Source organism: Pseudopipra pipra, chromosome 5 (assembly GCF_036250125.1).
Source record: "Pseudopipra pipra isolate bDixPip1 chromosome 5, bDixPip1.hap1, whole genome shotgun sequence".
NCBI classification, from domain to species: domain Eukaryota; kingdom Metazoa; phylum Chordata; class Aves; order Passeriformes; family Pipridae; genus Pseudopipra; species Pseudopipra pipra.
In genome coordinates, this window is record NC_087553.1 from 60,507,043 (window position 1) to 60,529,574 (window position 22,532).

Consider the following 22,532-nt stretch of genomic DNA (forward strand, 5'->3'; position numbering starts at 1 on the left):
TGAAAGAAATAGTACATTAGGGTTTGGGATGGGCCTCTCATATTCACCACTGGAATTTCAAACAATTTTAATTCCTCTGCATAATGACTATACAGTGACTTAATAAGTGGTATGTTAAGTGTTTGCCACCGCAAATTAAAATTAAGTCATCTTAATCATTCTTATAAGAAGATAAGGTGCTTTGAGTTCTTTAGATATTTCCTACTCTTATTATGTTCCTTTTTAAGTTTTTTCCCTCTGTTTTCCAATGCACATACTAACATAAAGACTGGCCTGGTACTGTAAAGCTCAGTCTATTCTGATACTTTTATTCCAGCAGTTGCAAAAAGCAGCCACCATGGGAACAGCAGAAAAACAAGGTAAGAATCTGTAATACTTCTGAGAATGTTCCTGGTCTTCAACCATTAGCTGCTATTAAGTACTTCTTGAATTAAGAACATTTCTACATAAACAGTATCCTTGAAAGGATTGCAAGGGTAGAAATACCAAAGTTTAATGTTGTAATTCAGGTCAGTGCCATCAGTTCACAGGTTTGAACTAATACAGCTTGCAATATCCTCAATTCAACCCTTCACACATTTTCCCATAAATAAACAATGTCTTCAGCAAAGTTTGCAGACATGCCTGATCATCCAAAACATTAGTAGCCAACCAAAATAGTAACATAAGAACTTAGCAAGCTGTTGAAGCAGTGCAGCCAATTTCAAAAGGAACTTAAAAGATCAGTGCCAATGGGAAAAAAACTCTAACCAATCAACCAAAAAAAAAAAAAAAAACCCAAGAAAAAGTCTGATTTGTCCACTAAATCACCTAACAACTCAAGAGGCTGCTCAATTTCATTTGTGCATTTTCATTTTAAGGGGATAACAGTAAAAGTGCTCCTTTAAATATGCAAAAACTGCATGGTACATAAGCACAGGACAATCTAAACTCACAAGAAACGGTAACAGCAAAATAAGAAAGAAGATCAGATATACTTCTAGAGCTGTAGTAGTCTTCATACTCTTAATTTTCAATGGCACTTTCTGCATAGGCTGAGCAATAGAGTGTATTTTTTCCATTATCCCTGAGAAAAGCATTCTCTTTAGAAGTACACTGTTTTGTTTCACGAAAGCTCATACACTCAGAAACCAGAAATATCTGAAACAACTTCTTCTTTTTCCTAATCAAAGTATCAAGAGAAACAGACTTGCATTTTGACTGAACATGGTGAGTACTTTTTTTTCCTACATCCATTAAACCTTTAAGATAAAGAATGCAAAAAGAAAAGGAATTGCTATCAATTACAAGGGGGGGGGGGGAAAGACACATGTTTTTATCTGGAGAAACATGCACATCAAACACCCACAGCAAAGAAATGTATCAGAATATCTGTGCAGAAAGCATTATTCTATCAACACAGATCCTGAAGGAATTCATTCTGCACCTGCCCATTCTGGAGTGCAACCAAAATAGTTGCAACAGCATAGATGACTAAGGGGAAAAAATTAATAGGAGCCATGGCAATAACACCTACTTGGTCTAAAGCGGAAAGCACAAGACAGATTAGAAATGCTGCAATAATTTTTTTTCTGTATAATGAGAGCAATATCCCCAGAGCAGGGAAAGAAAAAAGGTAATCAGTAAATAAGATAAGTTAAAACATATTTAGCTATGCTTCACAGAGTCACATTGTTCACACAGTTTCATGAATGTAATAAAAATCTATCAAAATAACAGTTTCTGTCCAGTGCTTCAGAAAGTTTTTTAGAACAGTGTTTCACTTGGAAGGAAACTATAACGATCATCCAGTCCAACTGCCTGACCAACTCAGGGCTGACCAAAAGCTGAAACATGTTGTTAATGGCCCTGTCCAAATGCCTCTTCAACACAGACATCAATCACATCTCTAGGAAGTCTGTTCCAGTGTTCGACCACCCTCCCAGTAAATAAATGTGTCCAAATGCCAAGTGTCCTGTACTATGTTAATCTAAACAACTATACATATAAATCATGTACTTCAAGACTCACTGATCCAGTTAGCAGTGGTAGCTAACCAGACATCATCATGGTCTATGTTGCTTCACATGATCTCATGTACTCTACGTGTTGTATGTATGTTGTTAGACGTACACTAGAAAGTGTACTCATCTTGTTCACATATACTTTACTTCAAATTTTACTTCATTTTAATGATCAATATCTGAACTTCACTCTCTGTAAGTTTTTTTGTTTTAATTTAACCCAACTGCTAAGCAAAAGTAAATCCAATTCCCCCTTCAGACATGACAGAAATCTCGCACAGTAATACAGAACTAAGTAGCTTAAAATCTGCTTCTCTAGTTTAAAAAAAAAAAATCTGTGTTGACTGGAAAAATACTTATTTATACATTGCTTTCAACAGCTCTGAAATCCTTAATGATAAATACGTGGTTTACTTCAAATTAATTTGTCAGCATCTCTCTGCGCGTTACACTTTTATGTTTCTCTTCATCTTTAGATTACATCTAAGTGCACGCAAAGATTCTTAGGTTGGGAAATAAAGCACTCAGCAGTCTGCAAACACTGAAGTTAGTTACCTGTGCAAAGTTATTTTTAATTTTTAGAAAATACACATTTTCAATGTGTTTTATTCTCATATGAGTTTGGCCATATTGATCACCATAACTGGTCCACTCTGGCCTCAAATCGGGAGGCCTGGAGACACATCATCTATAACGCAGCTGTCTCCTTCAAGAACGCCCGCAGGATCACCCTCGAGGAAAAAAGGCAACGCAGAAAGAACCGTGTATTGCAGAATACACCATCTAAGGAGTCTTTCTGCTGTGCCTTTTGCAATCGGATATGTCTGTCACGTATTGGCCTCATAAGCCACCAGCGTGCCTGTAGCAAATGTGGATAGAGCCTTCCCAAATCTTCGTTCGCGAAGCCCAGCCATGATATAGTACTTCTCTCATACTTGTATCAATCCATGGGAAAAGAAATAGTGCTTAGTTCATTAAATAAATGCATTTCTGTTTCCCTTACTCAATAAAGGGCCCATGCCCCTTTTTCAAGGAAGATCCTGAAAAAAAGAAAAAAGAAGTGTCTCCTCACTTTTCACTGTGCAGAATAGTAGCCATTGTACTACTAATTGTAACATTGACCTAGTAGTCACTGCCCCTTAGTTCTAACTGATATTACTGAACTTGCCAGGGTCAAGGTAAGATGACACATGATCCAAAGAGACCTTCACTTGAGTGAAGAGCCCACTTGACTTCCTGCAGAGTAATTTCACAAACAACTTTCAGCTGTAGTGCCAGTTTAAGTAGTCACCCTTCCCCAGCTATTTATTCTCTGCTTTTGTATTCTGTCTGAGTATAAAGCAAGCTATTAGCCTCCAGATCTCTAGATTCAAAACACCCTGGACTTAAAAATAGATCAGACAACTTCTCAGAATTTTACCTTCTCGTCAAAATAACCAGTTCTCTTAGAATAGGCTCACAGATGAGAAAACAGTGGCCCTACTTAATAAGAGGCAATTAGGATGACCTCTGTCTTTCTGTTCAGATTGTCTCCATTCTTTGGGGCACTAGAAGTACCAGAAAGAAAACAAACATCTCTGATATACAACCTTAAGAAAACATCCACAATACCTCTTCATAACCCTTGGAGAAGTAATTCACTCTTCTTGTTCAAAGAAGACAAAGAAATGATTTTCAGCCTCCCACTAACTTTCATTGTCAAGTTAAACATATATTGATTCAGAAGCCGTAAGGGGAAAAAAAAAGGGAGAAGCAATAAGAAGGGTTAGACTAGCAGTTCCTCCATGAGTTTTATGACAACCCACAGAAAGCTTTCTCTGGATAGACATATGCAAACAATTTTAGGATGAAACCTCAACTGATGACTACTCCTGGTGTTTAAAAAAAAAACCAAACAACACAAAACCAAAAGAATTGCCAAGTTTATTCACCTTAACATAGCAACGGTTTTGCAGGAATTCTGTTGAAACAGACAGGAAGTAGTGGATTATGAAAATACACTTTTGCAGATGAAGCAGACCTGAACACAATCGTGAACTATTCCTGTTTAAATTATAAAAGTCCATTTAGGAATATCACAAACCGGTGGAACTCTGCTTCAGTACCAAACAAATTATTATTTGAAACCAACAGAATGAACCATCCATATTTATGTTGCTAAGTCTTGGCAGGTAAACAGTCTCTGGCTCTGAGCTACTGGTGATGTATCCTGGGGGATAGCCCTAAGGACTGCCAGTGTCAAAACAGCTATTCAATCTAGTGTCAACTCACCAGTCCTTTCCAGTTACTTTCATCCAGACCATCCAAATCCATAGGTATGCTGCTTCATTTGAGTTCAGATTTTTTTTAGGACTGTATTGTTAATACAGTGTTGCATTAATGATTTTTATGTTTTTATACATACAGATTGGTTTTGCACAGTTTTTCTGAAACAATTCTTTAAAAGGTATACATCAAAGAAATAACTTAAAAAGCAAATGAAATAGAAAATGAAATAAAATTTAGCCCTGCTAATTTAGCTATGTAAGTGTGACTTTGCAAAATGTAAAACTGCTTAAAAGTTTCTGCCCAAACTGTGGGCAATTAAGATAAAATAGCTTAGAGAATAGGGAAGGCTTTTTAGCACGTAGAGAGGGGTGGGGAACCTGAAACTGTTTGAAATGCTAAAACTTTATGTAACTATTCTATAATAGTAAGAATAGGAGGTAAAACTAAGTGTCTATTTAGATAAGGCAGACTGCAAAAAGAGTGTGTGTATATATAATTTTAAACTTGCTACTTTCAAACTGTATAAAAAGCTATGGTATTTCTTTGCTCAGTGGAGTGCACTGGAGAAAACACGTGCCCCTTTGCATTCCCCGGCCATAATAAAAGTGCTTTTCAGATTATTCAAAGGTTTCTTTGAATCAAAATATATACCATCAATGTAATATTCATCCTTTCTCTCTTATTGCAGGACTGTTGGTGGTAAGCCACTGCTCAGATGGACAGAGAAGGAAGGAAAATGATGAAAATAATGCTACCACGAAAAATCTTCATAAAAATACACTTAAAGTCACTGCACACTTGCTTGTATCTGGTCCATTTCCTGCTGCCAGGCTTCCCTTCATCCCACAGCTTCAGCTGTGGGAGGGTGTTACAGTAAGCCACCCATCAGTGTCCCACATCCTGTCCAGGGAGAAGCATGAAGTTTACAGTGGTGGCAGGGGCAGAGCAGATGGTCTCAGAAGGAGAATGATGTTCATGGCTTCTTCCTCCCTGCTCTGAGGACTCCCATATGAGCTAACATGTTCTTACTTCATCCACCTGCAACTCCATTTCACATCCACATTTACTGTACACTCCATGCAGTGTGTATAACATCTGCTTGAGACTTGCTCTTTCGGCTCTTTTGGATTTGTCCAGTTCCCAGTCTTCACTTCCTTAATAACCACATGGTGATCTCTTTAGCGCACTGGGGTCCCCAGTAGGGGGGGCATCCCAACCCCCCTCTTTTCACCCTCTGCTCCCACACCCAGCATAATGTGTCCCCACTTGCACGGCCTCTGCTATCACACCATGACAACGGTCCTCTGTATTATACCATTCTATGAGAGTCACAAATACGCCATTACACACGGAATAATTACTTGCTACTACTATCTGTATAAAGAAACATGGTTATACCACACAATTACACAAGGACAAGCCAAGTGAAACTAAGGAGTAGCCACCCAGTTGCTAGAAAAAATCCACTGGGTTTGGGTTTGCAGCTAAGCAAAACCAAACAAAGCTCCTTGTAGACAAAGACAAGTTTAGACAAAACCTGACAAGTCCTGAGACTTGCACAGTTAGTGTGAAACCTGGGGCCTGTGTGAAAGATTGGAATGTTTAAGGTTAATGACTCTAACAATTATATTTGCAAAAGCAGCAGGGTGCTTTGCTGAGGCCAGGTTTGCACCCCCTGTCAAAGGGGAGAAGGAGAGCTTTTGTGTGGGTGGTGGTGCAACCTCTGGTCTGTATAACAGCCGAGGTGCAGAGGGGGTGTATTCCCACCACCAGAGGACAACCACACAAACACACCTTTGTTTAGTGACAAGATGGTTTTTGAGCCAGATAAGGGAAAAGGCCAAAGGGCCGGTAAGTAGCAGATCCTGCAAGGTGGGATAATGCTTTTAGTCAAGCCAATGTCCTCTCTCCTGATAAGGCTCAGCTGTAAAATTCCCGCGGGGGGGAGGTATTGGGACATTCACATATAAGTCTGAAGGTATTCATCCCTTCTGATAAAGCACAACTGGCTCAACTATGTAGGCATGAAAAACAGTGGTCATGTCTTAGATGGTGTCACAAACCATCAAACACCCCAAATCACCCCCAGACTCATTTCTGGAGCCTTCCACCAGAGGACTGTGCATGATTCACAGCCTTGCGTCAGACTTTGTAAAACTCTCTCCCCAGGAGAGGTACCTGGACTTTCCCACCTGAACCTGAACATATATTACCCCATTGAACTTTTGGTTTCAAGGGCTTCTTCACCCCCAACAGATCAAGATTGCGCCCATCACCTCAACCGAGGGACATCAAAATTGCGATCATCAAGTATCATTGCTGGATCCACAGGTGGTGATATCTTTCTTCTCCACTATCTATTCTTTTTTCTTTTTTCATCCACCTTTTTTTTCTTTTCCTTATATATTTTCTTAAGCGATATTTTTATACTTTTATATTGTTATATTTCTCTAGATAACAACCAAAATGACTACATACCTCCTTTCCATTGCAACCAATTTGTTCTAAAATAAACCTGCCATATATGAATTACCTGCCACTGGTCATTCAGTGTCTTTTCACTCTAATCTGCCCCAAGGGATCTACTAACAAGAACCTCAGTTACCCCATCTCAGGGTCAGGTCATAACAGCCTGCCCCAACAATCCCAAGACTGAATTTACAGGGCAAAAGATCTGCCTTAAATTCTAGAAGTCACATGGTTTCATGCTTAAATTTCAAACAATATAGACACACAGGTGAAAACCAAACCATGGAGTCTATCAGAAGTGTACCTCCATGACTATTTTGAAGGACAATGTCACCCATTTATATTTTTTTCTCACGATACAGTAATTTTTCTCAGCTGAAGCAAGCTGGTTGTCTAGGCAGTTTCATTTCAAAGAAAAAACATGTAAGATCAACCTTCTGTTGCCAGTCACACATAACCACTCCATGGACTTTTAATCCAATCTGGAAGCACATACACAAAGAAAGCAGGAAAATCGAAAACAGGCTTATAATCAGGATTAATTTTATATTCTGTATTTTCTACCATACAGAGCTACAAGCTCAATAATTTGTTATGATTGTTATGATTTTATCTTTTTTTTAATCATTGTGTCTTTCTGTGACAGGGACTTCCAATGAACTATTAATATTTCAGAAAAAAAAGCAGAAGGTAAGTATCCTGGCTGGAGAGATATGATCTTGCCAGAAATCAATGTCCAGGACAAACAAAGATATAATTAAACATACTTCTAGGTACTGCAACCACTAGGAAGTGGCTGGTTAAAACTTTCAGACTGCCAAAGAAAAGGAAAAGCAAAAATTCTGAAGTAGTATGCTTTATTCCTCTGTGCAAGAAACTTGAAATTAAATTATCTTAATTACTGAGAATAAGGGTTGCTTAATTCCATTCAGCTCATTCGTTCATGTTAGATTTCTGTACAAATTGTGAAGCGGCATAGAATTGATCCAAAATGGGCATGGACAACCAATTGTATTTCTGTTGAATTAACCATGATAAGAAGTTTATGGTGCCTTTATGCCCATTATGCCTAGTGTGGGAATACAGTGTAGACCCTATCCAGTATAAACCAGAACAATACGGACACACCGCCTGACTGAGCATAAAGCCTTTCAGAGTGGTAGCAAACTTCTGAATTAGCAAAGTGACCCTGTACTGTGTCAATATTTTATGACACCGTTACCATCTTTCAGATAACCATGTCATCTCTGATACACTACTAGAAGTCATAATATTATAAAACTCAGCTTCACTTTCCTATAGACATTAAAAAAATTGCTCTCAAGAAAATAATTCTGATTCATAACTTCTCAGTCAGTAAGTAAATAAACATTAGTATGTAAATTAAAACTCTTCACCTTTTTTCAAACATAAGGTTTCAGAATGGCTGTGGCTTAATCAGGTACTACAAGAAAAAAACTAGGCTGGTCCACACAGTAACCATGATGAGAAGAAATCATCATTATATAAATCATAACAAAAAATTAAAAAACTTGAGCCCACTGAACTTCACTGAACTTTAAGTTCACACACAGCACAAACATCATGATACGCGATACCCACCATCTACTTGTGTTCTCAGCACTAAATGCACTAGTTCAGTCAACACATAGTAACTGCACTCATACTAGGGAAGATAGGAATGGAATATGAAGTTTTTCCAAGATTTAACTAGATTGGAATCGGTGAAGAACATCACCAGAGGGAAAACAGGATGACAGGTACGTGGCCTGAAGCTTACCTGAAACTCACATAGGAGCACAAACTTACACACACAGCCGGTAAGAGAAGATTCAAGTCTAGGCACAGGCCCAAAATCAGTATCCAGTGCAAACACCCCTCTAGAGGAAGAGGAATCTTTGGGCTGGAAAACAACAATGAAGAAAAAGAGCCTATATCCTCTCTTCCATACTGATTGGAGGGAAAAGGTCTTGGTCCTTCACCACATGATAATTGTGCAAAATTATGCCAGGTTGAAACTAATAAAGATCACATGGCAGGTGACAGTAAGATTTTCATCAGACCAGGGATGTCCTTCAGGGCATACAACAAAGGGAGCAACAGGGCACAGAAGGAGATGGCTACTAGAACAATTGATCCAGACAATAGTGGACTACTTCCAACACCAGATGATCCTCTGGGATGATACAGGGAAGTTTTTCTGCCATATTAGATCTGGTTCTTGAGCCAAAGACTACAAATTCCTGATAAACTACATCTTACAGAGTCAGAAAAGAATCGTGAACTTTTTATTTGCTAGGCACTGAGTAGTAATAGCTAGAATTAAATTAATTTCTTGCTTTTTCTAGCATTTGTAAAATTACAGCCAATGCTGGTGTTCAATAAGCTATGCGAATGATATCAAAAGCTTTTAGTCATAACAAAATTCCAGAAAGAATATCATCTGATATTAAAAAATTTCCTGGATTTTACAATTTTGATAGACAATTTTTCATCCCATAAGATGCACATTTCCTAAAGGCTACCTGATGTTCCCCTGAAGCTAAACCAGGCTGGCTTGCAGAATAAGAAGTAGTGCAATTCCATCTGCATAGTACTGAACCTGGCTACTTTGATAACATTGGCAGCATGAGCATGCAGGGCAGATTAACTTGGGAAGCGCTGACAGACTACACAGAATTAAAAGGTAAGTGAATAGAAGCTCTACCCTTATGAATAAGACATACAGAAAGAAGAAGACATGAAAGAACATTGCCCAGAGTCCCAAGTTTATTTTGCGGCACAAACAGCCTGCAGTGCTTCATCAACCACCATATACCATCTATACAAACTAGAAGAACTTCCCTCATCTCCTATAATGAAAACAAGAAAAAAAAAAAGAAGAAAAATCTAAGAAGAAGTAATAGTTATCAGCTAATAATTGTTGATGTTAATTTGTGACCAAATTGGTTCTACAGTTCTTTGGTTATCAAGGAAAAGAAATGTCATGACCCAAACTGTTATAAAAGCACTTCTCTCCAGGTATTTAGGAATACACAACTGCTAATTATTAAAGAATTTTCAGCATTCTCTGAACTTTGCAGTTTGCTCTTGCAGTCTTTCACAATTTAATTTAACACTACATTTCACAAGCTTTAGCCAGTGAATGTCTTTACAGATGAATCACAAACATGTGCTAATCAGTAATCTCTGCCCCAATGTCATTCTTTTTACACTCCGTTTTGAAGCACAATTTTGTAATCAAAAGCTGTCATCCAGCACATAGAGAAGGAAGGAATCACCATGGAAATTCCCATCCTCCTACCCTTGACATCAAGACATATCAGGGAGACTCTATTTCTTAAACAAGAAAAAAAAAAGGCAGTTTTAACAAAACAGACAGGTATTTTGATGATATCTACAGAGAAATTAACAGCGTAAACTGTACACTGAAATTAGTTACAAGTAAAGTCAGAATTGATTGACTATGTCCTATAACTACATTTCTTTGTAACTACCTGATGGATTCTCAAATCACTGTAAAACACTGCAGGTATATAAAAAGAATACCTGGAATGAAAGGTACACCCAGAATAAGGGAACTAGATCAAAGCCAGCATAAGAGTTCTGACATCTGTAAGTGTGACAGGTTATTTGAAGAAGCTAAAAGTAACACTAAAGGTCCTGGATTGCTTTTACACATAGCGGCACACCTTTCACTGGACCAGGGTTGGCGCCCATGAACTTTGCAGAGACAAGCAGTAAGTACACCAGGCTGTTCATATGACAGCCTAGTGACTGTTTCAGTATTAGAAATTCAATCTTACTCTATTTCTCATTGCTTCAGCCTTCTTTTGGAACGCACCCTTGATTAAACATCAAATCATACTTTTTTTACTAAGGAAAGAGAGGGAGTGGTCTGACAATTCAAGTTTAGAACGCTGCTGTTCTGTCCCAGTAGAAGTACTGCAAACAGCAGCAACTCTCGGACAGCTACATTAGGAAATGATGCAACGGACTGTAGCGGAAACTTTGTCTCATTTCCCAGCAGCAAACAACACTAACAGTTCAAATTTTCCGCTAGAAGCTGCCAATTCTGCTGGTGAAAGGAACCGCCGCTCTGCAATTACTAGGGAATACTTGAGAAGTTGCGAATGTGAACGAAGATACAAATATAAAAGCCCACAGATAAAATTATTTTTAGACCTCTAATAGGAAATTCTCTGCGCTATGTGGGAGAAAGCATGATTTCTGAAACACCAATAAACAAATGTCGAGGAACAAACCCGCGTATACTAGATTTGGCGTTACGGGGTGGCATTTTCGTAATTTCTCGGCACCAGCGTTACGATAAAATGTGACGAAGCAACAGAACACGCCCGCTTCCGTAACAGTTTTGCAAGAGCGCCTCGAAGAACTTACGACAGGATTTCTCCAGACGGGAGTTCTCCGTCCCCACCGCGGCACTTGGGACAGCTCCAGAAGTTAAAATACCTGCCGGAGAACGCGCTCTGCGCGCTCCTCGCCGCCACTCCCGCTCCCCCGTGCCGGCAGCGGCGCGGGCGGGATGCGGGACGGCAGCAGCTGCTGCCCGTCTCGGCAGAGCCCGAAACCGCTGCGGGAGCGGGCGCTTCGCCCCGGGGTCCGCCGGCAGCTCCCCGCGGCGGGCACGCCCGGTGAGGGACAGCGGACTGCAGCGGGCTGGCAGCCGGCCCCGGGCTGCTCCCAGGCTCTGCCCGAGGCTGCGCTGACAGCTCGGCAAGGCAAGAGGGAAAGCGCCTCGCACAGCGCCGGGCGTCCGGAGGGCGTCCCGCGCTGCCCCTTCTTCTCCCCGCTCCGCTAACACCGCCCTGCCCGGCGCACCGCGGGCACCTGCCCGCCCGTCCGCCCCCTCCGACGCCGCGGGGCGAGCGAGCCGCCGCCGTACCTGCAGGACACGGAGAGCTCCACCTTGGTGGCCGGGATGCTGGAGCTGAGCACGTTAAAATCCCCCACGGACGCCATCTTCGGCAGCCCACCGCTCCTGCCCGGCTTCTGCTGCCCCGCCGGCTTCTCCAACCCGAACATGGGGCAGCGCGGCGCGGGCGGGAAGGAGGGACGGAGAGAAGAGGCGGCGCCAAGCGGCCACCACAGCGCGGCGCCGCCGCCCGCGTCGCGGAGCCCCGTGAGCGCGGAGCCCCGGCCCGCAGCGCCCCGCACCGCCCCGCACCCGCGGGCTGCGGCCGCCGGCGGGAGCGGCGGAGCGGGAGAGGGGCGGTGACGTCACCGCGAGCGGGAGCCGCGCGTGACCGCGCCGGGCGCGGGGAGCCCGACGGCCGAAGCTCGGGCACGGAGCGGAGCCCCCCGGGGGGAAAACCGGCACCAAAGGGTGCGGGGCGGGGAAGGACCCCGGTGGAGGCAGAGCCAGGGGAGGTGTGCCGAGCGATTTCGCTTCTGCGTCTCCCTCTTCTCTTCCCCTTTGGCCCCTGTACGGAAACACCCGTCCCGTCCCGCCGGCTGTCCGGGGAATCCCCTCCTCCTGCGTTTGTGAGTGAGCGGGTCCGCACGCGGGATGCAGCGGCTCCGGACAGTGCGGGCGGGCCGCGCCCCGGCCGGTGACGTCCCGAACTTCAGCGCCCTGCGGCGAGGCGGGTTAATTCTCCCGAGGCCGGGACGGCGAACGCGCCCAGGCAGGAACGCGCGGAGAGTTTGCGGGGACCGACGGCGCGACACGGACGGGGCTGCGGGGCGGGCCCTCCGCCCCCAGGGGGCGCGACCGAGCGGCCCCGCGGGGCGGGGCGGGGGATGCTCCGCCGGGAGTCACCGGGAAAGGGAAACACCTCCGTGCTGATGGCCCTGGGAAAGCCAACAGCCGCTACAGTTGCAAAGACTGGAGGGAAAAGAGGTGGGTTTGCTTTGGTTACTTTGTGCATTGACACATGAGAAACGGGAATTTCACTCTATCGCACGTGTGTAGGCCCTTTTCTTTTTTTTCAAGACCACCAGTTCAGTTGCCCTGAATCTGTTCATAATGATTCACAATAATCGCAACAGCTCCATCATCTTATATGTCATGTATTTAATTTGCATCCATTAGAATCGCATCACAGAATCAACGAGTTTGGAAAAGACCTCTGAGATCAAGCCCAACCTTTGACCCAACACCACCTCATCTACTAGACCATGGCACTAAGTGCCACATCCAGTCTCTTCTTAAACACCTCTAGGGATGGTGACTCCACCACATCCCTGGGCAGCCCATTCCAATGCCCAAATCTCAGCAGCCCCCAATATTCATTTTTCATCATAGCAAATTTGGAGAGAGATGGAAGCTCTGCCATCCCCATGCCACAGGTGGGAAGGTAAGGCATAGGCAAATTAAATGCCATATCTATTGTCACACAATATGTAGGACAGGTCAAAGATCATACAGTATAATCCCAAATCATGTACTGAAGTCCTCTACTCCTCTGTCTGTTAATAGTTTTACATGTACAAATAAAGAAGTTTAATGTGTTTATTTGTAAACGACAAATGTGACTCCAAAGGCGGAAACATTATCCGAATACATCCATTTTGAATTTCATTTCTAGATTTTTGTTGCTATAATTCAAGTTCAATGCATGATCCTAGGTAGTACAACAAAATAATGATGGTGAGAGAATCCAAATGTTGACACCTGCTTAGCTCCTAGCCAAGGGAAGGAGCAGCAGTGGGAATTCAGAAGACAGTAATGTGTTCTTCAGTACAGGATAGATACTCCCTGTGTGCAGCACACATCTGAAACAAAGCTCCAGTGGCAGAAACTCAAGGAAGAGATCACTGATATTTTTATTCAGAAACTTCTGACCACACCCCACTTCTAATCTTCTGGCTCTTTGTTGTCAGGAATTTATCACCTGAATCTCTTTTCTTTATTTTCCTTCTCTTGTCAAGTTGCTAAACACAGAGCAATTTCTCATCAGGTATTTCTAAGGTATTTACTCTTAAACCAGTCTGTCTGAAGTTTTCAGTACAGCCAAGAAACAACATACCTTCACAAATATTCTAGGTATGTCTTCAGGGAGCCAAACCAGTAAGCCTACAGCTGAAATTGCTAAAAACAAAGAAACAAACAAACAAACAAAACCACAAAAAAACCCCAAAGACGAATTTAGTTCACTATTATCTTTGTCCATACAGCAGTGTGAAGGAATGGGTGAAGGACCACTGGTGTCTTGAGAGGCTAATGCAAAGTACAAATAAGCTACAAAAAACCTAAAGAACAATTATTAAGAAAAAATGTATATAGTACATCACTATATATAACTGTTATAATACTAAAGGTCTGAGTAACTTAAAAGTATATCGTGTAAGTGTGATATGATCTTGTATTATGCCCTACTAATCCACTTTACTTTTGGTTTGGTGGGTGTGTGTTTTGATCATTTTTTATATTATCTGACCTTAGTATCTTATTCTACTTAGAAAAATGGAAATAATTGGTTATGGATGATTCCATAAATAAAGCATCCTATGAAAATAATGGAGGAGTTAAGGAAATTCAAATCTTCAGTATTGCTGGGGAGATATCTATCTTCTGTCATCATGGTTATAAAGGCACAGCTATTTTGTCTTCTATTGTTTTGCCTTTGAGTAAGTACATAGTTCTCATGCACAAAGTGATTTATCTGGGAAAGAAAGAAACTAAAAACTAAATCAAGCGGTAGACAAAAGATGTGCACCAATGGGGCTAAATATGCAATATTATAATTCCATAGAGGCATCTTGTATTTTCTCATTCTTAAATGGCACTGAGATGCAGGGACTGGAATAATACCCAGTTATTAGGACAGAGGCAGTTTTAGTATCTGGAATTTATGTGTAAAATACCTATCAGACTACAGTGCAAAAGAAACACCAGGGCTGTGTGTGATATATGCTAAGCTGACATTTGAATGACATCAGTGAATCTGTGAAAATTTTGCAGTGGAAAGCAGGACGTATTTTCTTTGCTTTCTTTTGTGATTGTTACTTTATTATTGTTAGCTGTTGCTAATTATCAGATACCTACATAACTTGTTTCAATATCTGCAACCTAACTTAAGGAATGAGGGATAGACTTGCAGTAATTATAGCATAAACTAAGAGAATCCAGAATAGCTGTAATGCGTAACACCGAATGATTACTTTAAAACATCACTGCTTCCAGGTTTCAGGAGTATAATTGAAGCCAAATGCCACAGGATGCAAACATTGATTACTCCCCTCCACCCCCTCAGCTCTCTGCCTTGCAGATCATTATTAGACATCTCAAGAAAAGAAGTTTTATGATTAAATCTTTGCACTCCTGAAAAAAAATAAAATAAAAAAACTGCACAGAGAAAACCAACACCAACTAATCTGTAGGATGTCAAGGAACTGGAAATGACATCTTTTCTTTTGTAGATGTGATAGAGTATGTGGAATGAGCTTAGAAATGAGCTTCAGCATTATTGGAACAGAACAACTGTGACTATGACACAACAGCATTTTAATGATAATGACACACTAAGTCTGAATTTGTAATGAACATACCATATTCTCTGGTTCTTCTTCAAATATTTGTTCAATAATTCCCTTAAGTAACATCCACTAAACATATTTTTATCCTGGCTGCTACCGAACAGTTTCTTTCAAGAGCCTGAAGAATGGAATGAGCTCAGCCATAGCTTGGTCCTTTCTGAAAGCTGAACATAGTACTGAAACAATCCTAATGCACACTACAGTTTGAAAATTGTTATATCATTCGTTGCTGCCTTTGATTACTGTACTTAACTTCCTTCTTCTTTACTACTGCTGATTGTTTCAATTCACTGAACAAAGACAAGGAATTTAGTATTTGCTAGGATAAGTGGAACCATCATTACTGGAATCATCAACAAGGACTGTGTCTAATACTGACCACAGGCTTTAAAAACCATGTGTGCTACAACATGCAGATGGATATGTTTAGTCCCTTTATTCTTCTAGTGTGAATTCTCCTGTAGCTCCATGATTTTGTAATCTTTCAAAACACAGAAATACTGATGAACTTCTATTTTTGTGACAGTGAAGTGTAAAGGAGGTGTCAGACTCAGAGGTTAGACATAAAGAAAATGTCTCTACTCCTTCAAGGTTTTCACTTTAAATACCAGTTTTTCAAGGGCTTATGTCTGCAGCCTCACAGGTGTCAGTAAAAAGTGTCTTGGCCTTCTATGTTTAAATGCCTTTGAAACCTATCCTCACTGTCTGCATGAGAAAAGAGTGCCTTGTCACCATGGCATAAGCATGAGGAAGGTTAGTGAGTCATCAGTGCAGAGACAGCTAATAATTTCACCATTTCTGTACCATGAAAAAATTAGTAATGCGTTTCTATACCTCTCTACTGATTCCATGCAGAATAAACTTACAAATTATATATACCACTTCCCCTCTTCAAAGACACAAAGGACAGCTATCCAACAAATATTCTCGTCTCACTATACTATATTTATCTACACCAGATTTGGTTGTGCTATGTATCAAAGCATCTTTAGCACTAGGTAAGTTTCCTGGATTATTTCAAATTTTCTTCCAGTTAGATCCAGGCCAGAGGAGAGAGATCAGCAACACAACCATATCCTAAGGAAAGTGTCCTTCCATAGGATCAGCATAGCCATTCCAGATTAAGTAGCATCAGTTCCTGATACAGTTGTCAGTTTGTTCAAGAGCTCTTCAAAATGGCAAAGACCCCTGAAACACCCTCAGAGTCATCCAGGAGGTGTCATGGAATCCATTTCACGTCTTAAACATAGCACTGCATAGTAAGGTCTCTACAACTATGAACAGAGGAATTTCATTTATGGACAGGCTGCCAGAAAAATGTAAGGATGCATTTAAAGCAATTTTTCTAGAAAGACAATTCATGATCAGCTCATGGCAGCAAATTTCAGGTGCTGCTAAAGGGTGCTTAGTATGGCAGAAGGGATGGTAACAAGAAAATTGTCTGCATACAATTTATCTCAGAAATTCTACAAATAATGTTCTTTTAAAGGAACATAAGATCAGATAGCCCCAAAATGAAACCTCAGCATGTTCATCACAAGGTCAGCTGAACACTTAAGGAAAGTATTTTATTCTCAGAAGAGGAAGAGGAGAATCTACTTCTTCCTCTTCAGTCAATTCCCATTCTTTGGACTACTCTTGATGATTGAAATTATTTTTTTCCTTCCCTACCATGCCCACTCTCCTCTAGGCTTTTCATATTTCTAAGAAATACCAGCTGATTTGCAGAAAATATTTGACTGTTACCAATTTTTTAGGAGTAATATACTTCACAGTTTCTCTACTTAATCTCTACCCATATATTTTCCCTCAGTATGCTTCCAGAATATTCATAAAATCACTGCCACCATTAGCAACACATTTTTGGAGGCCAAGTCTTCATATGTAAAAGTTGCTTTCTGAATTGGCTAATGAAGAAGAAATTGGCATATTTAGCCTCTACAGCTAATAGGTATATTATGCCGTTGTTTTCTTCATGGCAACTGAAGTCAAACTCAGTTCTTTTAGGAAAAAATCATTACAGCAATTCTGAACCCAACAGCAGCAACACCCAAAGTGCTACATTCGAACCATCCTTCTCCATCCCTGAGGTTGTGGCTTTCGTTACTCATGCATATGACTTCATGTATTTCCTGATAACATTGAGGAGACATGAGGTCACACTGTTTCAGGCATGGAAGAAATCAGTAACTCTGCCAAAATAGGCACAGATTTAATCTTTAAGAGTAGACTCCAACACAGATTTTGTGAGGGAGCACCAATTGCTGATCTATTACGTACCTGTAAATATTCAGACAAATGTGTACGTGGTGAGAGAGATGACATGGACTAATCTGGGTAGATATTGGATCTACTGCCTGTCAATAGTCACAAACTTGAACTCGCATAAATGTATAATCTGTATGATATATCAGATTCACTTATCATTTCAGCTTCCCAGAAGGATCCCAGTGAAGTCAGGGTAACACTATGTATTCTAAATAGCCAGCAAGAAGCAAACACAAACTTTTCTGTCTATTGCTTTTAAGCAATTTCTTTCATGAATCTCTCACTGTAAGCCAAGATAGTAGAATTTCAAAAAAATTGTCACTATATGTGCCCATACCATGTCTATGGCTTCCTAATTCTGAAAAAAATGAGGGTGAGTGTTTGTGTATTCCTTCAAAGATCAATGAAATCCAAGCATGTTGCCAGGTCCCTCCATGTACTATTTTTCACGCAGTCAGGCTTACAGTGAAGCTCTGTCCTAAATTAATTTTGAAAGCTGTGTTTGATTTACTTTATTTGCTTCTTGATTATTTTTTACCCAAGATTATACTTGTTTTGTGGAAGAAACCAACAAATGCCCTTTGGGCAAAAAGAGAACATGGTTCTATTTTTATAGAGGAAAAACTTCAAGACTCCTTAAGACTCTCTGTCATATTTGATAACCCACTGTTAGACACGGGACCAGAAAGTGCAACCTCTCCCACAAACTGGGGTCCTATTGTCTGGGTTATAGAAAGTGAAGGAATTGTGTCTGGAAAGATTTCACAATACTGAGAGGATATAAAATATTCTGTTTCCCAGCTGAAAGACTTTCTTGAGAGGGTAACAGATCCTACCAGTACTATCTGTGATGTTGATTTGGCTTCCACAATTGATTTTATGTCTCCACCTACAAGGACTCAAGTAACGATAGGTGAAATACTAGGAATATCAGTAAACAGCTCCACTCTCACAATTATCAATCATTATTCCTCGATAGGAGCTTCAAGGTCAGATGCTCAGTCTGGCGAAGCAGACTTTAATCCATTACATCACTTTGGCTTTCACCTCTAGCAAAGGCCTCTAGCAGTAGGGGCTTTTTGTTCTGATACTCAAAGAAAGTTTATAATCTTAGCGTAAAGGCAATTTTCTGACCTACTCGGTATGGTTGGGTTCTATAGAGCCCATAGTTTCCTCCCATTGTGCAGACACCAGGTTTTTGGGCAGGGAAGGAGCTGTGCAGTGGTCTGGGTTGCTCTGCCCCTCAGTGTGTGGGATGGAAGCCTGGCTATCGCCTACACAGCTGGGAGATCTCTGCAGCAAAAGGGGGTCTTGTACACAAGATATTTTGAAGAAATACAATTACTGCAGGGCATGGTCTTCTTTTTCTGCCCATTTATCAGAAGCAAGCTCCAAAGTGAATACACCAACTCTCTGAGAAGCTGATTTTAATCACTCATGACTCATTTATATATATGAATTAAATTTTCCAACTTTACATCATTTGTTTTGATTGCATTTTATAATGACAGTTACCATTCCAGTTACCAAACACTATTTTTTGATATAGTTTGATTTTGCCTTATTAATGAACTACCAAAAAGGCAGCGTGACTTATAGGATTGACATTTAGCAAGTCACTAAAATATCTAGAGAAGAAATGAGAATTTCAGAGAGTTGTTTCTTTTCTTTTCATGGAAACAGAGAAGAACCTCAGATGGGAAAGTGAATTTTTAAGAATATTACTTCTTTTTCCATCCTCATTTATTCCCTCATTCATGAATCTTACTTTTATTTCCATGACATTAAAATATGTTAAACAAACAGTTGACAGCATGTGGATTGTCTTTTGGGAACACTGTCCGTTGGATTTTCTTCATTTCATGGGAACATTCAAGCAATTAAGGTTTTAATGAGGCTGAAAATTTGTAGCCCAAATAATGTAATGAATTTGACTGTCTTCCAGAACAACTGTGGCACTAATGCAGGAACGCATTTAACCATATGCTTGAATTCATAACTGTGTTGTTGGGCAGCAGCTGTCTCCCTCTTAAGTGAGGTGTAAAGCTCACACTGAACATTTGCTGAGTTTAGTGGATTTATTGCACTATTGCTTTGCCTGTGTGAGAAGTACAAGTACAATATTGCCATTTGCTCACGTGTCACAATCTGCTGTCTCAGTGTACTAACTCATATCCACAAATTACTCAAATGAAACCTGATCCATTACTTATTTTCAGTTTTAAAATACCACTTGGAATTGCACAATGTCTCTCAAAGTGGAGGTAAATTAGATTCTGTTATTAACAGAATATGAAAAATTAAACTGTATCAGCACCGCAGACTTAGCTGTGCTGATGGCTGTCAGGACCTATAATTCTGTATCTGCGGTAAATGAGAACCTTTATTTTATCTTCTTTTCTGAAAGATTTTGCATCCTGATAAAAATAGTAGTTTTTTTCTTAAAGTAACTTCATACACATTATTTATCCAACTATGGAATAAACATTCATCTCCAAAAATAAAGAACTAATTAGTCTGGGGCAATTGCCAGATACCAGCAGCATACATTCCCAAATCACAGTAGCAAGAATTCTGTGAAAATGATTCAACTATTTAGGTAACCACAGAACAGTTGTGTTAAAGGTTTCTTCTGCAAAAAGAGATGCTGGCTAGCTGCCAGCACAACCAGCATTTTTCACAGCTGAGAAAGTAACTTCATAAATACTTTTTTGTGTGTGTGTAAAAAAGAAAAGTAAAAAGAAAACAAACCACCAAAGAACACTAAAACAAATGTAAAGAAAAAGTGACAGATTTGAAAATTATCACATGGACTGCATTCTGGATTTTTCTCAGAGGTAAACACAAACCTCCTTGAAATAAAAAAAATAAAATAAAATAATTATTTGAATAGTGTTTCCCCATTTCATATTTATATATTTGATTTTAACTATAAACACAAAAAATTAAATTTGCTAGTTCAGTAGCTTTAAAAATGGTAAATTAATCTTACTTTGCATGAGTAAGAGAAAAATTAGAAAAAAAATTATTATTGAACATATTGGTTTTTAAACAGCCTAGGCCAAATTCATCCATATAGGAACTCAACAGAACTGAAATGAACAATGAACTAATTAACCCTCTTGAATTTAACAGATAATTCAGTACAAATTAATATTATGCTTTAAATATTAACTTTAGATCCTTAATCATTTACAGTTTTGGTGTATCTTTTCATAGTGATATAATTAGCATAGCTATGCTGAGTTATATAGTAATTTTAGGAGAAGTTTGATTGCAAAATATATTTTTAGTCCAGTTTGTGTGTTTCCCAAGAAACATAAATAACCCTTTAAAAGGCCAAGGCACTAAAAAATTGTGTACTTAAAAAAGTTTCCCCTTTTTAAAAGCCTTTTGAAAAATATTATACATGCTTCATTATTAATCTATAGAGAGAACAAGCTTGGGCTCCTAACACAAGGATAAATTCCTTACACGTAATTGCTAATTCTACATAATTGCTACACATAATACTAATCCTAACACTCAGTCCAGTTTTAGTCTTGCAGCATTCTTAATTCCAAAAACCAGCCCTAATTCAACACAGAATAAAATTTCTCTGCTACCTGGCACCTTGTAGAAGCAGACTCCCAACTCAAGTGTTCTCCTTGGTGCCACTTAGATATCAACAACTGGATCATGTACTGTGTGTCAGAAAGAGTGACTCTCAGCTATAGCTGAGAACTCAGCATTCTTTTTGCAGCTTCATCAGTAATCTTGAGTTTACCTTCTGCAAGACTGTCTTTTGCCTTGGCTTAGTATTGGCTGAGAAGCCACTTACACCATGAAAGTTTGATATGGCAAGGAAATTTTAGAAGTCATGCATCAAAACTTACTTTATCATCCCTTTTCAAATTAAAAACATGTTTTACGTAGTTATTCTACGGCTCTAACATCTCTATTCAGTCTTATCTTAATAGTCCTTCCAGGTAGTTGCACCTTAATGATGCAAATTAGTTATTCTTCATTATTATCTAAAGCTTAGTTTTATCCAGCTTTTTAAACTCACTAGCTTTCATTTTACTTATTGCTGTAGATGTTTGTCAAACTATAAATCTAATATGAACCTTAATTACAGCTTTGCATCACAAGGCCATCTCAGCATGGCAGCTAACTTAGCAGGAAAAGCACTGTTTCACAGTATCCAAAATGTGGAAACCTACTGGGTTTTATTAAAGAATGGTGGGATAGCTGAGATTGAAAGTGACCTTCATGTTTCATCCAGTCCTCCTGCTCTGAGCGTGGCCAACTTCAAAGCAAAGTGAAATTGCTCTGAGCCTTGTTCAGCTGGGGTTTAAAACTCTCCAAGGCAGGGATGGTGCAGCTTCACCAGGTGGCCCTCTCCAGCATCTAACCATCTGTAAAATTTTGCCCTATATCCAGTTCAGATTTCCCTTGCTGCAGCTTGTGACTGTTGCCTGTTGTCCCTTCTGTAGTGCACCTCAGAAGCAACTCTCACGGATATCATAAGATAGCTCCACTCAGGTAATAGAAGGCAGCAGTCAGACTCATCCCTCTCATCTCCAGGCTACACAAGGAGAGCTGCCTCTGCTCTTCTTGCTTGTTGTATTCTAATCATCAGCTTCCTAATCATCTTAATGATCTTGCACTGATGTGTCTCTGCACTTGACTGTCTTAATAGCAAGGATCTCAATGCTATTCACGGATGTGATCTGGGGGAAAAAATTGTGTTGGCTCTGCTATTGCAACTCCAGGTGTTGTTAACCTTTGTGGTGCCCAGGGTGACCTCTCTGCTTATTCATTTTCAGCTTGTTGTCTGCCAAGATCTTTGCTGCAGAGCTACTGTCCAGCTCCTCAGATCCCCTCCTTCACCCGTGTCTGGGCACATCCACCCAAAGCACAGGGCTGTGCATTGGTCTGCATTGAAATCCCTGAGGCTCCTGTTGGCCTGGCATGGGAGCCTCTCTCAAACAGCAAAGCAATGTGATAAAAATCTTTATTGCTTATTCTCTCAAACCTGAT

The 22,532-nt window shown here is 40.2% G+C and overlaps 1 protein-coding gene across 3 annotated transcripts in view; it reads right to left on the reverse strand.

Annotated features, from left to right (window-relative positions):
- Positions 1-12,415, reverse strand: part of CPNE8 (copine 8) — a 109,692-nt gene extending 97,277 nt beyond the window's left edge. The window contains exon 1 of one of the 3 annotated variants that reach the window (XR_010430909.1): positions 11,647-12,415. Coding sequence is in view for 2 of the 3 variants with exons in the window: in XM_064656274.1 (XP_064512344.1) it covers positions 11,647-11,786 (140 nt within the window). In the remaining variant the exon portion in view is untranslated. The remainder of the gene's footprint in view (positions 1-11,646) is intronic. The other 2 variants (XM_064656274.1, XM_064656273.1) reach the window with 2 other exon arrangements.
- Positions 12,416-22,532: the final 10,117 nt, after the last annotated feature.